The sequence below is a fragment of the Acomys minous genome (assembly GCF_964271855.1).
Source record: "Acomys minous genome assembly, chromosome: 4".
In the NCBI taxonomy this organism is placed as follows: domain Eukaryota; kingdom Metazoa; phylum Chordata; class Mammalia; order Rodentia; family Muridae; genus Acomys; species Acomys minous.
In genome coordinates, this window is record NC_140486.1 from 103318911 (window position 1) to 103334589 (window position 15679).

The following is a 15679-nucleotide window of genomic DNA, read 5'->3' on the forward strand; positions in this document are numbered from 1 at the left end:
TGTTTCCAGTTCATTCTTTCCACTGCTCCGTCTTTGGGTCAGTTAGACCACATTGCTTCCCATCACCTTCTCGGCCCTCACAGTAATGCACGGCCATGGCGGGCTCACCACTAAGCTCATTTCTCTCTCCTCGGATGAATACAGACGTTCACTGACTCCCTTTAAAACAGATTCATGAGGAAATTAAGGTTTTGTTTTTGAGTCTCCGGTTTGGAATTTCCCTTATAGTTATAAAAAATCTGTCTCTTTTTTGAAGTTCATTGTCTCCCGTCTTTTCCCACAGGAGGAATCTAGTGTTTTAATATCAAGCCTGACTGTGGAAAAACTCGTAGTCTACAGCTGGCCAACTGCCGCGCCAGCCAGCACATTTCATAAAGCAGTTGTTAAAGTCAGCTCTTCTCCATTGTAGTTCATGACTAATTTCGGGGGTGGGGAATCTGCATATTCATTCACATCGATCACTATTGTTTTAATTACTTTACCAAGAATGAGGTCATATTTTGACATTTCTCAAACAAAATTTGTTTCTATTCCCTTTATCCCCCTCCCGTCTCCCTCCCTTGTACCCCACCCCAGTGGCTTTCCTTTTGCTTTCAGGTTACATATGTCTTTTGCCCTTCCCTCTCAACAAATCTGGTCCACTCTCACGGTCTTCTATTTAGTTTCATGGTTGTATAACCTCTCATTTACATGCATACAAGCATTCAAAGTTAGGATCCACATATAAAAGAAAACGTGGGTTTTGTCTTTCTGAGATGGAGAAATATCGCTTAATATAAGATTTTCCACTTCCACCCACTTTCCTGCGAATTTAATTTTTATTGACAGCTGAGTAAAACTATTTTGCATATATAAACTACATTCTAATTATCTAGTCTTCTGTTGATGGACACCCAGGCTGGCTCCATATCCTCGTTATTTGCATAAGGCAACAATAACCATGGATGCACAAGTGTCTCTGTGGTAGGATACAGAGTCCTTTGAGTGTATACCCAGGGGAGGTACGGCCGGGTAATATTGTAGTCCTATTTTTAATTGTTTTGAGGACTCTCTGTACTGATCTCTATAGAGTTTATACTATTTTACACTTCCACCAGTAGTATATGGTTCTTCTTTCTCCTCTTATTCACCAGCACTTGTTGTTATTTGTTTTCTTGGCTGTAACCACTCTGACTTAGAGAATAGATGATTACAAAGGGCTTTTAATCTGCAGTCTTTGATAGTTAAAGGATATTGAATATATATACACATATACATATACATATATATAGCATATATATGCTAGCTATTTGTGGGATTTTTAAAGAGCTCTCTTTTCATTTCATTAGCGATTTGTTGACTGGCAATTTTGTGGTTTTGGTGTGTAATTTTTGCGATTCTTTCTATCTCCTATATATCAACCCCCTTTTCTGTAGTGTAGTTGGCAAAGACTTTTCTCCCCTCTGTAAGCTGTCATTTAACTCTGCTGATAATTTTACTTTTGAGTTTTTAAACAAGGAGCAAAAGAACATTATCTGTGATAATTAAAATGACTAAATTTGAGGAGTCTAAAATATTTCTTAGCCTCTGCAAAGTTGGTTGTATCTATATTCATTTTATTATAAAATTAGATTTATATATTGTGGGGAAAGCTAATATACAGTCAGAAAGGAGAAAGAAAATTCACATGAAATGTATCATCCAAATTTAAATGACCATAATTTTTTGTCTAGTCTTTCAGTTTTTTAATACAAATATGATTATGCATTTTAAAGGATTTGGAATATTCTGTGTATACTAATATAGTTTTCTTATCTGTTCCCTCTGGCATACTTTATAACTTTCCCTACATGCAGTGGTGTGCTCAATAGTTACATAATCCTTTATCACATGGATATACAGATGTATTTTTAAACCACTCTAGCAAGTATTCTTAAGGCTGCTTTTAAGTGTCAGGCCCATAATTCCAGTACCCGGGAGGCAGAGGCAGGTGAATCCCTGTGCATTTGAGGACAGCCTGATCTACAAAATGAATCCAGGATAGCCAAGGCTATCCTGAAAAAAAGAAAACAAAACAAAAAAACCCTGAATTGCTTGTAAGCATACTTTTAAAGGGGGTAGAGTGACTCGGGGGTTAACAATACTTGCTGTTCTTTGAGAGGACCTGAGTTGGGTTCCTAGCGTTAGGTGGCTCATAACTTCCTGGAACTCCAGCTCCTGATGCCCTCTTCTGGCTGCTGCAGTTATCTGCACTCTTATGCACATTCCCACGCACAGGAACATACATACACATAATCAAAAATAATAGGATAAAATTTTTAAGTGTTCTTTAGAATGAACTCTAGGTAGAAGAGCCCATGGGGCAACAAGCATCTTGAAGTCTTTTTAAGAAGTCTAGAAAAAAATCAAGTTAAATAAAAAAATTTTCTAGTTCAGTGCTATTTGCCAAGGTGGGACTAAGTTCAAGGTCCCAGACAGTCTTACCCAAAGTATAATTTTATAAAATGCAACTGTTAATATTTTTATTTCCCTCCCAGTTATGTCTGTCATAGTCACATTATTATTATTATTTTTTTAATTTCAGGTTACCTCGCACCTAGAAACCTTCCAAGTGCTGGATTCTTCCCATTCCTACAAACCCTCCTCTGTGACACAGACTCTAAATGCAAAGACACACCCTATGGGCCTCGAGACCTGCTCCGTAGAAAGGGGATTGATGAAACACTATTTAAAGACAGGTACAAGGACTTCCTAAGTGTGTGAGTTTGTCTGAAAGGTCAGTTTTCTTTCCTCATGAAATAACCAGTGTATCCACCCTAGACACACGTGAGTGGATGTGATGGCGAGAGAGCAAAGTGAGTGTAAGTTGAAGTCTCATCTTTATGAAAGATTGAGCACAACTATTTATTTTGAGTCAGTTGGATACCCAAATTTTCCTTTGTAAGATGAATGGATGAGGCAGGTCTACTTTCCTCCCCCAAAGATTTTTTTTCCCTCCTTACCTTGTCTATGACACACTGTCCTGAGTCAATCACAGGTATAAAGTAAACAGCAGAAAACTCATCTCCCGGAAGAATGACATTTATATTACCTTATGTGGTCGTTTCAGTCATAATGAGAACCAGGATATGCAAATAAAAAAATTGAAGATCTCAAAATGCCAAGTAATAAACAATGTTGAAAGTACACTAATTAGATAGGCAGTGCTTGCACACGCCTTTGATCCCAGCACTCAGGAACCAGGGGCAGGCAGATCTCTGTGAGTTCGAGGCCAGCCTGCTCTACAAAGCTAGTTTTAGTTCTAGGACAGCCAGGGAAACACAGAGAAGCAAACAAAGAAACAAACAAAAAATATTAAACAGTCACCTTTAAATGGGGTTAACTTATGTTCCGTTTTATGATGTGAGAAACAGCTGGAAAATGACAATAGACAACAGAGACCGTTACAGTATTATCATTTACAGCCTCAGCTATTCTTCCTGGGACTCTAATATTAAAGAGATGCCCAGGAGCCCACCTGTCAATAGAACTACAAAGAATATTATAATTTGAGTCAACTGTGAGCTACTTCTGTTACAGGTTTTTAAAAAAATGGTTCACCGAAGAAAAGATTAGAGATAGTTGGTTACTTAAACTTAAAATGTTCGATTCCTCCGCGTGTAGCACAGTTTCTCCTTTAATGACTTTGGCCATTGTTTAAGATGACTGGTAATTTTAGAAAGATCAACTGCAATCATTTTAGCAGAAACTATAAACACCTCAAGAACTGTCATAAGAAGCAACATGGATTTTATGGTTGTTGCGCCTGGTTGATAACTCTCACTGGTTTGGTTGCTTTAGTTAGTCAATCAGGGTTGGTTAACTCAAAATAACTCTAATCTCCTCACTTGCTTATTAATTTATTATTCAGAAAATGATGGTGATGATGATGCCAAAGGCCAGACACCATTCTAAGTGACACAGAGATAAAGAAGACAAAATTCTTCTGTTCCTTGAAAATGCCAGAGGATACTTAAGCAATACCTCCTCCCATGCTTAAAGAAGAAAAGCAACTTCATACTTGATAGAAAGGGAACCCTGTGAGGGATGGTTACTCAGGGCGGATGTTTTGCAACCTAGGCATTAGAGAAGACACAGAAAATATCCATGATTTACACACTGAATTAACTCCACTTGGAATATTTTACTTACTTATTTGTCTGTCTATCGTCTGCTTGTTTATTTATTTCGACTTTCATCTTTGTGGCATTTCCTACCCATAGCAGGGGCCTCATGGAAATAATACACTTTTTCCTCAAAGAAGAGTGTTCCTGTGTCCTAGCATAGAGCCAACTGCATAGGATCGAGTGACACAACACTTGGCCGTGTCAGCTGCTTTAAAACAGCGTCCTAACTGCCAGATTATTTGTCTAGTTTGTTGCATATTGCTACACATCCATATTCTCTGCGCTAATTGGAGCTTAATTTAGAAAGTATGTACAAAAATAACACTGTATTAATGATATTTTCCCAGCATGTTATTAACATTCATGCTTAATACTGCAGTGCAATGAAACTGGCACCTGGCTACTGGGTAAAATCCTAAATTGCTTCTCTTTGGTAAAGGAAGATTCACCAGCAGAGCCTCATTAAAACACCAAACAGTCTCCCTCTTCTGGTCTTGGAGTGAGGAAAGAAACGACGCCTTTGGTAGCATCAAAAGAGGCTGGCGGTGCTGCTTTTAATAGATGTTCTTCTGAAAGATCGTACTGCAGCCGATGCTGCCTGGCCAGTGGCCTAGTGTTTTCATGTGATTTTGATTTTGGCATTAGTCTTCTATTGTTAAATTCATACTCCTCCAGGCATTAGCTTCACAATGAAAGAAAAAAAAAACCCACCACCAACAACAGCAAAGGTGCTGAACTCAGTGTCAGCTGTAACCAGTGGTCTGGCAAAAGAGATGGTTGCGTTTGTGGCTTTCCTGCTCCCTAGCACGGTGGCTAGTTTGACATCACAGATCTTACCCTTATATTTCTTCCCCATGCAGTGTCTAAGAATACATCACTGTGGGAAGCCCTGGCCCGTGCCATTGCTCACACAGTCGGCGAAGGGCAGCGATCACGGCCTCTGAGCTCACAGGGTCATTATTTGGAGAAGTGATTGAGCATTCCTGGGGACACTGGGGGGGGGAGTCTGCCTGTATGGACTCCACCTCTGTTCCTGATCACACTTTCCCATGACCCACAGCTTGTGAATTTAAGTCCTTGGTCCTTTTGGGAGGCTCCTGCAGAACTGGGAAAATTCTAATGTGATTTATTCAGGGCACGCGCACCGTGTGTGTGTGTGTGTGTGTGTGTGTGTGTGTGTGTGTGTATGTTTTAAAATATAAGTGATTTTGAAATGAATCTGAAAACACTAGAAACATAAAATAAAGAGGTTAGAACAGTTTGCCTGTATAGATGAAATAGGATGTGTAGTTCTTATGCTGTTTTAATTTCAAACTATATCCATTTTAAGTGGAATTGGTGTTAAAATAAAGGTTGAAATTTATTTCTCTAAGAACAAACTGTAAGGATGCATTAGCTATCACACAGGCCAATTATTCATCCAGATTGAATGCACTGACTACACAAAATGTGCTACAGACGATTTAAGTTGCTGCAGATGCAGAGATGAATTATGCACATTTTATGCTCAGCAAGAATTTAGAAGCTAGGAGGAAAGAGGCAGAGAGACAAAATAACAGTCAAATGATCACATAATATGGTAAATGTGATGAATATTTGTTCTCAGCTCTCACTACGCCCAGAACATTCTACATAAATGGCGCCTCGTCACACAGCTTCCTTAAAACACTGTGGATTTTTGCTGTTGGACGTATCATTAGAGTGGAAGTAGTTTTGGGTAGGGAGATGCCAGGAGAGTTCTCCCAGGGCACTTGAGGGCTGGGGACACAGCTCAGCTCTTGCCTAGTATGTGCCAAGGCCCTTGGCTAAAGCCTTAATAATGCACACACACACATGCACATGCATATGATGTTGCAATGGTAATGGTTCTGTCATTAAGCATAGAAGATGTGTTTGTGTTAGATAGAATAGTAAATGTGTTTAGGATAAAGCACGGAGAAAGAAAGAATCTTAGAACTCAGTGGAGGAAAAAAAAAAAACCAGACAGAGGCATGGATTAACGTGGAGAGACAGGAAAATGGCTTTTCTTTTAACTGTGATTTTCATGAATTTTCTCACAGTGTTGCTGCATCTATTTTGTGTCTGTGTAGAACACCACTGTGTATTGTCATTGAAAAAGCCACTGGTGCAGTTTCTTCCTCCTCTCTATTTGCCATGTTTCCAACACTTGTCTGTCTCTGTTTCCTCATCCACTCAATGCAGGACCTTAAAAACTCTTACTTGCTCTAATTACATATTATAAATCCAAAGTCCTTCCAATGAATATTAAAACCCTAGGATAGGTCAACATATTAAGGAATTTATAGCTCTTGATCATAACTAGGTGACCTAGAAGAGAAAGGTTTTGAACGTAACAGGCAGGGATTATATCTGAAATGTGGTTGACCCTTGACAGACGAAGGTCAGACTGAAACCAGAGAGATAATTAAAGCAATTAATTCTTTTTTCTGTGAATGGCTTCAGCTCAGGGATAGTCAGGAAGGGCAACTGCATCAAGTAAGTGTGACTGATGCCATGGCCACAGTACAGCATCCGGAGTCCGTATCTGGAGTTAGGTTGGTGATGGAGTTAAGGCAGGTGCAGCTGGGATCAGATGCGAGCTTACAGCACGTTTTTTCTTCCAGATGTCACCTACATACGACTATGATTCTGAGGAAAAGATGAAAAATGCTTATAAAATTTTAACTAACCCTTAGAGATAAAAAAAAAAAAAAGAATATCATAATCTTCTTTCCAGGATAGGCCATCTGTCTCTTTCATAGTAAGGCTGCTTTATATAGACAGACTCCACCAGGGCACAGAGACATTACCTATCCAGGTAGCTGTTCCCTCTCACAGGAAACGCTGACACCCGGTACAAGTGCAGAAATCCTATTATGATGACATATATAGATAAATGTGACATTTCCCAAATGTAGCTGTTGGTAGACATGTCTGGGAAGTCAAATCTATTCTGGGTTAAGTTCTCATCAGAACTGAGTAGAAATTTTAATACAAAACATCTCTCTTATTGAGTTCTGCTCCAAAGAGATCTTCATAAATGCCACCCGGGCAAAGTCCTCATCTCCGGTATGCTAGAAGAAAGGTCCTCGACCAACGCTGTAGTGCTTGTACACACAGTTCTGACGGACCAATGAAGGCCCATTAAATAATGCTACAGGCCGCTTGCTGGTGTGAGTCAGACATTGTTGGCTTGCTTCCAAAGGTAAATTTTCTCGAATCAGATGGCCCTATTTGTCAAATCCAGAGGCCACCTGCATATTTCACAATGCTGTCCCGTACTCCCAGAGATATCCAATATGAGGTAGATTTGAGATGAGTTCATTAGAGCTCTTCAGAGCCTATGCATTGGAGCTTCAAGTCTCCTAAGTTGGTTGTGGGGGGGGGGGGAATGTAATCGGGAATGACTCACTCACGAGTAATCATACGCGGTTGTCACAGGCTCCTGCTGCGTGTTTCCGCTTCCGCACAGCTGATCCTTGGGATGGATAAGTCGTTGTTGTGCTGTGTGTTGGAGGGTGTTTAGCACTGTCACTAACCTCTGCCTACTATGTACCAAGTGCATTCTGTCTGCAGTTGTGACAAATGACTATGTCTCCAGACGCCATATTTGTCAAATACCGTCTGAGGGAGGCAAGCAAAGGTATTCTTCTTAGATAAGAGCCGATGGGGTAGTGGAACAATGAAGGAAAAATCGAGTACCGAGGGCTCAGGTTAAGGTTGTGAATCTAAGGGCCATGGCTGTACCAACATGACCAACGATTGCTCCAATTTAGTAGCTCTGACGTATTTTCTTATCATCCTCTGTGTGTGTTCTTGCTTAGCTCTTCCCATGAATATGTTGAAACTCTTGATTTTCCTATTTGATTTGTCCACTATAATTAGACAGAGGAGAAATTTAATAAATGTTGGTGAGCTAATGATGAACACAGCTAGGGAGGGGTGCCACTATGTGTTAATGTCTGTGATGCCACCTATGGGTGTTTCCTTCTGCAATGATGCCTAAAGACTTGGACATGCCTCTGATGAGGGGTCCCCCACAGATACTGAGTTCACTTATTTCAAGTTAGTTCACAGCCCTAACATACAAATGCAGGACACAGTATCTACGGTCTTTTAGGAAGAAACAGAACTGAAATTTCAAGTTTCCTCTAACTCCAGTATGCTATGTTCACGTCCCAGTAGCACTGTCTGTTCGTTTAATGAGCCATTAGGTCCAATAGTCCAGGACTAGGTAGATTGCCTTAGCTCTTAGACTGTAGAGGTGAATGAGTCATGGTGCTTGCTCCTTGCTATCCACGGACTTACAACATATAAATATGCACGAATAAATTATGTGAATATTTGACCATGTTCCCTGGATGGGGAGGCCTGGTGACACTCAGGGGAAGGATAGCAGGCTACCAAGAAGAGACTTGATACCCTATGAGCATATACAGGGGGAGGAGGTCCCCTCCAGTCACAGTTATAGGGGAGGGGAGTAAGGGGAAAATGGGAGAGAGGGAGGAATGGGAGGATACAAGGGATGGGATAACCATTGAGATCTGATATGAATAAATTAATAAAAAATATATTCTAAAAAAATAAAATAATAAATTATGTGACAGAACAGGAAGGGTACTGTTCCTCTCCTGTCACTCCTGTCACTTCCTGTCACTTCTGTTACTTCCTGCAAGTTAGGAAGTGCAGGAAGACTAGCTTCATTTTCCCCCCTTTAGTGGGTTGTTAGAGGGGTAATAAAATTATCTTTGTTTGACAGAAGTTGTGTTTCAACTTATAGTCTCCATATGAAATAAAATTGAGGAAATCTTTTCCGGAGGATGAATGGCAAAGTTCATACAATATTCTAAATCCTCACTCCCACAGCACAGCCTCACAAAAGGAAGTAGGCAGGGTGTGTCACTTCCTGGTCTAAGGAGGATCCTCCAAGAACCAGAACCTCCATAGCCTCTTTTCTGGAACCATCACTTTGTTGATGGCTGGGAAGGGAAGGGAAGGGACTGCCCCTCTTGGCAGGAGTACTACCAGGGCTGTTAACTGACAAGAGAAGCTGAGTAGCCTGGCTTTGTGTGGCAGAAGTAGCCTTGTTTCCCTAAGACCACAAATCTTTTTTTTTTTTTTTTTTGAGACATGGTTTCTCAGGCTGAAGAGTTGGCTCAGCCGTTAAAGGCTAGGCTCACAACCAAAAATATAAGAGACATGATTTCACTGTGTAGCCTTGGCTATCCTAGATTCGGTTTGTAGACCAGGCTGGCCTCAAACACACAGTGATCCAGCTGCCTCTGCCTCCCGATTGCTGGGATTAAAGGCGTGTGCCACCACAGCCAGTTTAAGACCACAAGTCTTAACTGCCCACTGCCTCCTCCTGTTTCCCTCTTCCTTAGTATTCAGCTTATAGTCTCTTCCCTCGTCATAGCTATTCTGATCTTCGTCATTCTCCTCAGATTCTTTTCCATGTCCCTGGCCCTTAACATTTTTATGAAGGCAGGTGTTTTTCTTTTATTTTAAAAATGTGTTGGTATTCAGTGGTCTTCCTTATAAAGTTACAAGCTGGACTGGAAAAAAATGTCAAGGAAAAAAAGCAAGCCTAACTTTCTCCAACTTTCTAACACTTTTTTTTTTTTTAAGAGAAGGGAACAGGTTCAGGTCAGTTCTTATTTTCATCTGAATGGCTTTTCCATCCAAATAGTCAGCATAGGAATGTAAAAAGATTTAGGGGAATACAGTCATGGCCATGAATAATTCAAATGTACATTAAGAATGCAGGACTTTTGGAGCAACCAGTACATTTTAAGGAGAATATTGGAAAAACACTGGGGAATAGAAACAAATGTTACCTCTTCTTACCCTTTTTATAAATAATAATAAAATACGCCACCAAAACAAAAACCACCACTGAATGAACTTTCCCAATTATTATTATTTTTTTTCATTTTTCGAGACAGGGTTTCTCTGTGTAACCTTGGCCATCCTGGACTCACTTTGTAGACCAGGCTGGCCTCGAACTCACAGCGATCCGCCTGCCTCTGCCTCCCAAGTGCTGGGATTAAAGGCATGCGCCACCACACCCAGCCTAACTTTCCCAATTATTAATGGCTTAGATCTGCTTTCTAGAACTGGAGTCTGGCTAAAACACAATTATAAGTAGAATTTGTTGCCATCTCTATGTATCTTAATTACGCTTTTTGTAAACAATCACACAAGTTCATCAGCTTCCCATAATTCCAAAAACTATTTCAATCCAGGTAGTCTGTTTGTGGAATAGACAAATCTATTTTAGGTGCTTTTTTGGGGGAGGTTGTATCTAATTTTGAAGATACAAATTATTTCTCCTCTAGGGAATGGGGCTATAGCTCACTTGTCAAGTTCTGGCCTGGAGTACAAAAAGCCTAGTTCAGTAGTTCAATCCTCACTACTGAAAAAAAATGGAATAAAATACCTTTTTTTTTGTATTTTAGTACTAGTCATAAATATAGGGAATGCATCCCTAAATTGAAGGTTACTAAATATGAGAAAATTCAATAATTTTTTCTTCCAAAAGCTAATGTGGTTATATAGTATGATGATACCTGCCTTCATAATGCTGTTGTCACCACATTGACATGTTTGGAGGAATTAGGGATGAGGCTTAATGTTATACCTGGTGCCACCTGTAATGGCATCAATACCGGTATATTCTTGGCACATACAGGATACTTATTAAATGTTTATTCTGTTCTTTTTCCTTGAATCCATCTGCAAGTACTAGTCCCCTTTGAATAAAAAAGCCATCCATAATTAAATGCTGTAAAAAAAATTTTTTTTTTAACCTGACAAACAAGCAGGCCTTGTTTCTGCCTTCAAAACACAACTCCTGTATTTGGAAACTGTCATCTTTCGAATAGAACAAGAATGCCATAAATGTTTTTGGTGTTTTCCTGTAATGCTTTCTTTATTCAAGTAAGTTATTTTTATAAGGATAAAATAATAGTGACTGACTTAAAAGTCTCATCTAGTATATTCTAACAGAACAAAACTTTACTAGGCAGGAAAACTTGTGTGTTCATTAGTGCATTGGCTAAGTGACTTCATCTTATAATACCCTAGAAAATAGGTGGAAACTTTGCAAGCCTTTGGAGCCTCTGAACTTTCTGCATAACACATTGCTTTAGTTAACTAAAATTAATGTGGACAAATTTAGAGAGTTCTTGCTTTTCCTTTTCTAGTGAAACTCTGAAAAAGCCATCCAACCTGAAGAGGGACAGCAATTTATCACCCCAGAGGACCCAAGTTCCAGACAGGAGTCACACATCACTGGGTAAGCCAGCTCTCTCCTATAGGGCTTAGAATAGACCATTGGAACAGTCAGCAAAAGGGATAATCTTGGAAAGATTCATACTTCAGATTTTCAAATTAAGATGGAGTGCTTAGATTGCCCCTCAGGGACGCCAAGCCTCCCCATGGCTGCCTGCGTGTAGCAGTACACCTATGCCAAGTTCTTCAGAATGATTAGAAATTAGGTTCTTACTGAAATGCTCTATAGGAAGAAACATCTTGTGGGTGAGAATTGCACCAAGTCCCAGAATTTAGTCTGGACTATACCTGAAAAAGTAAATGGAACTGGAGGCGGGGAACAGAATTTCCAGTAACAAAACCTATTGGCAAATACTTCAGAGATTTGCCCAAACTTTCATCTTAACAGGTGAAGATTATATAGCCCAGTGGGCTTAAACACTAGGCCATAAGAGCAATAGGCACTTGACGACGCTGTCCAGTCATCATCTTTGAGCTGTGTGCTTCTTTTTCCCTCTCAACGTCTGGTTTCAAAGCCTTCAGCTTGACCATGCTTCTCAAAAAGCCAGAACCCCTCAAATTTGTGTGGGCCTCAAACATCTTCAGTTGCTTCATTAAAAATGCACATTTCTAAGTTTGTACATAAGTGATCCTGGTGCCTTGAAAAAAAAAACACTGCTTAGAATCCCAAACCCTCAAACCAGAGGACGGTGCTAGATTTACTTTGCAAATGTGGATTAGGTGCACGTTATCTTGCAGGTAGGGACTGAGTATGTACGAAGGGACAGAATAAAGTTCCTAGCATGTTGGAATTTGATTGCTCCTTTGGGGAAAAGAAGGAACATATTAGTTAAAACTATGTTAGTAAGTAACAATTCAATAAAAGTTGTTAACGGAATGAAGAACTGCATGCTGACAATCCTGACACTGTCATGTGATGTCACGCTGTTCCCAGGAGGTAATGTTTTTATGGGTGATCTGTAGCTATCTGATCGAGTAGGTTAAGGCACAGCAGAAATGTGTTCATTCTCATAGTCCAGTAAACTCTGCTATGCTCAGTAGCTATAGATTTTGCTTCTCTTTGTGGATGGTTATCTCATAAATAGATTGCTTAAGTCTAAAGAAATCAGATGGTAAATTCCTCAGCCCCGTAGGCACTAAAAGAAAGGCCCTACTGAAACACATTACTGGTATCTTGTGCCCAATATTTATAAAAACATAATTGCTTTCTATACATTTAAGGCATAGATATGAATCTATGTTTCTAGTTAATTAATACCCTACACTCAGAAAACTATGCTACGCTATAACTAGTACTAAACAAAGACAGTTTGGAAACTTTTTCATTAGAATACATTGTAGTTTCAACTAATTGCTTCATCCCATTTATTTGATCTAAAATATCTCTCAGAAACCACTTTGAGGGAAGTGGGATTCATGATCCTAAGCAGATTTCAGCATCCCGATTGTATAATTAAAAAGAAAGACCGTTATTACCAGATGTGCATTGGTTGATCCTTTGAGCAGATGTTGGAGATGATGGATCTATGGAGTTGGTCAGGGCACCTCCATCCTCCAAGCTCACACAGAAATGATTTTGTTTATTGGGTAATAATACTGGTGATGAAGTTTAGTGGCAGAACCTGGAGTGAATGCAAATGACATCCAAATGATTGGGAAGAAAAAAGAAAAAGCAGACTAAAACCATGGGAATTTTATGTGGGGGAAAGAAAAGCCAACAAAACCTGCCATTTTGCCAGCAAGAAATGCTAATCGGAAAGTCATATATGAGTACATTCTTGCTGTAGGTCACGTGAGATTACAGAACTATCTATGCAATCTTATGTGATTGTGCCCATTTGCAAGTGTGTGTGCGTGTGTGTGTTTAAAATTCTAATGTGCTTTTCCTTCTACCACAGCCACAGAACCTCCTAGACCAAGCTATGATTTGGAGGGGACAGGCACAGAAATTTTCAATGGTAGTCAAGTGCTCACACGCATCCTTGATTTGGAAAAGGTAAACATCATTTAGTTTTGCAATGGACTTGAACAAATATATTTCGCATTGATAGAAGGGGCTTCTGAGCAGTCAGGGGTTTGCAGTAGTTTTCCAGTTTAAATGCTATCTCAGGCAGGTTGTTTCTGGGGCACTCTTCAATCATAGTTTAATTTTAAGACACTGTAAATTCCTTAAGGTCTTGGGCATTTATTTACTTCCCTCTAAGTCCCTTAATTAAACTTATGTTTTTCAATTACTAAGAAATAATGTAGTATTTTATGTGATCTTTCAGTTTTATGAAGCGAGGAGATAAAAAAAAAAGATGAAGCTGTAACACTCTCGCATTTGATGCCGCATCCACACTAATACTTTGGATAAGTTAGAGCTATGGAAATCTCTCCCCTAAGAAGGAAAAAAGCTTTCCTTAACGTAGTTTAGAGAGTTTACCTATGGAGTTTTCTGCTTCACAGAGATCATCTACTTTATGATTCCTCAGATTGAAAGATAATAAACACATTTTTATAAGAGGTGTGAGCTGGTAGCCTATAGTCAGTCTCTCTCTCTCTCCCTCCCCCCCTCTCTTTCTGTGTGTGTGTGTGTGTGTGTATTTGTGAAGAAATTAGATTTGAATATTTTTAAAGATATGCAGTTAGCTACAGTCTCCATTCCTTGCTATCTTTCAGCCACCCTGTTCACACTATCATGGTATAAATATTGCTGACTCCCCCATCTTGCTTTTCTCTTCCCCTCTCATCTCCTCTTCTCCCCCTGTTTCTCTCTCACCCACTTTATCTATGTAGCAGACATTTCTGAATCATAAGACATGCCTCTGACAAGCATGCTCATTCCAGTAACCCTAGCCATTACTGCCTCCTGTGAGTTTGCTCCTGACCCTCAGGTAACCATTGTGTGCAACAGAGGCATCTTACAGACCCAAGAGTCATGTCTTACCAAACCAAGCCATATAAGTAAATAAAACCATGGCACAAAAAGACACTACAGTAGGCAAGGCAGTAATGCCAATGCTCCCTGTGCTGACTGTGACAGAAGATTTGCTTACTCTCTATATTCTAGACATTGGAAGTTGATATTCTATCACATTTGAGGTTGCTAAGGCTATCTCGGTGACCAGGAAGTTCCTCAGCATTCCCAGTTAAGTCCTCCCCTCACTGGATCTGTGTGCACACACGGAAAACCTACACTATTCTGTTCTGCTCTTGTCTTGCTTCCCAGAAAGGGTTTGCATTGGATCGGGCAATTTCTTTAATGCAATAGATACTGTTCTCAAAATTACTGCTTTACTGTACTTGATCTCCCAAGTTCTCTTCTTCGTAGGAAACTGGATTTTAGAATTCTGTAATACAGGACAAACCACGTATTCCAGAGATGGGAGCCCCATGTGAGTTTTGTATGGATGGATCTATATTTTTAGCAGAGTTGGAACAAGGCAGGGATGTAAGAATGAGGCTGACATATTGATGCCTGTGTCAGCAATCTCTCTGATTCTTTCCTTTCTCTTTGCTGCTTTCTGCAACCCTTGCAGGAATGAGTAGAGAAATCACTTCAGGGCAAGTTGATGTGTAATGTTAGATCAGAGCTGTGGATAAATGTCCAGCAAACCCAGCACCTACAGGGCCTCCCAGATAAGTGGATCCTGTCTGCTTCCATTACACTTAGAGGCTGAGTTGCTGGAAAGCAGAGTATACATTTTGTGATGTAAACTTCAGGGGAGAATGGAGTTGGCCTTTACCTCATAGGTTATATATATGAGCTAGCTCCCGGAAGGAATCCCTCGAGTACTACAGTTAAATGTAGTTAACATCGTAAATACATAAACTGTTACCGTGATCAATATCACGGGTGAAGGAGGGTTCCACCTGCAGTTCTTTTGTACTATGGAATACATTAGCCAATTACAAGGATTCCATTGTGAAAATTATTTCCCATTATTGTTTGTTGTGATTATCTTGACTTATATATTTTAAAAACATTTTTATATTTTTTCCTGGATGGAAGCACAATCCATGTTCCCACTTTTGTAAATAAGCACAATTAGTCCTAAGAGTAGATATTGAAGCATTTTTTTTGAGATTTTTCCAAAGGCTATGAGCAATTTTACAGGAAACATAGACTTAAGGCTCTTCAGTTTATCCAGCTCAAATCTCAGGAAAGATTAATATGACTTTTATTCACAAATATTTTTGTCAGGAAACATTTGGTACTTTCAGGTTCTTTGCTTAGAGGTAAGAAATGGGCTTGGTTA

General features: G+C 39.7%; 1 protein-coding gene and 1 long non-coding RNA gene across 2 annotated transcripts in view; one reads left to right on the top strand and one right to left on the bottom strand.

Annotated features, from left to right (window-relative positions):
* ABCA12 (ATP binding cassette subfamily A member 12) overlaps positions 1–15679 on the top strand; it is a 160080-nt gene that overhangs the window by 48850 nt on the left and 95551 nt on the right. The window contains exons 3-5 of the mRNA XM_084779830.1: positions 2564–2717; positions 11351–11442; positions 13337–13434. Of these exons, the coding sequence (XP_084635956.1) occupies positions 2564–2717; positions 11351–11442; positions 13337–13434 (344 nt within the window). The remainder of the gene's footprint in view (positions 1–2563; positions 2718–11350; positions 11443–13336; positions 13435–15679) is intronic.
* The window catches only part of LOC311596431, a 222000-nt gene continuing 217782 nt past the window's right edge, over positions 11462–15679 (bottom strand). Inside the window, exons 6-7 of the long non-coding RNA XR_014778834.1 lie at positions 12915–13060; positions 11462–12076 (exon numbers count right to left, since the gene is read on the bottom strand). This is a non-coding gene — a long non-coding RNA (uncharacterized lncRNA). The remainder of the gene's footprint in view (positions 12077–12914; positions 13061–15679) is intronic.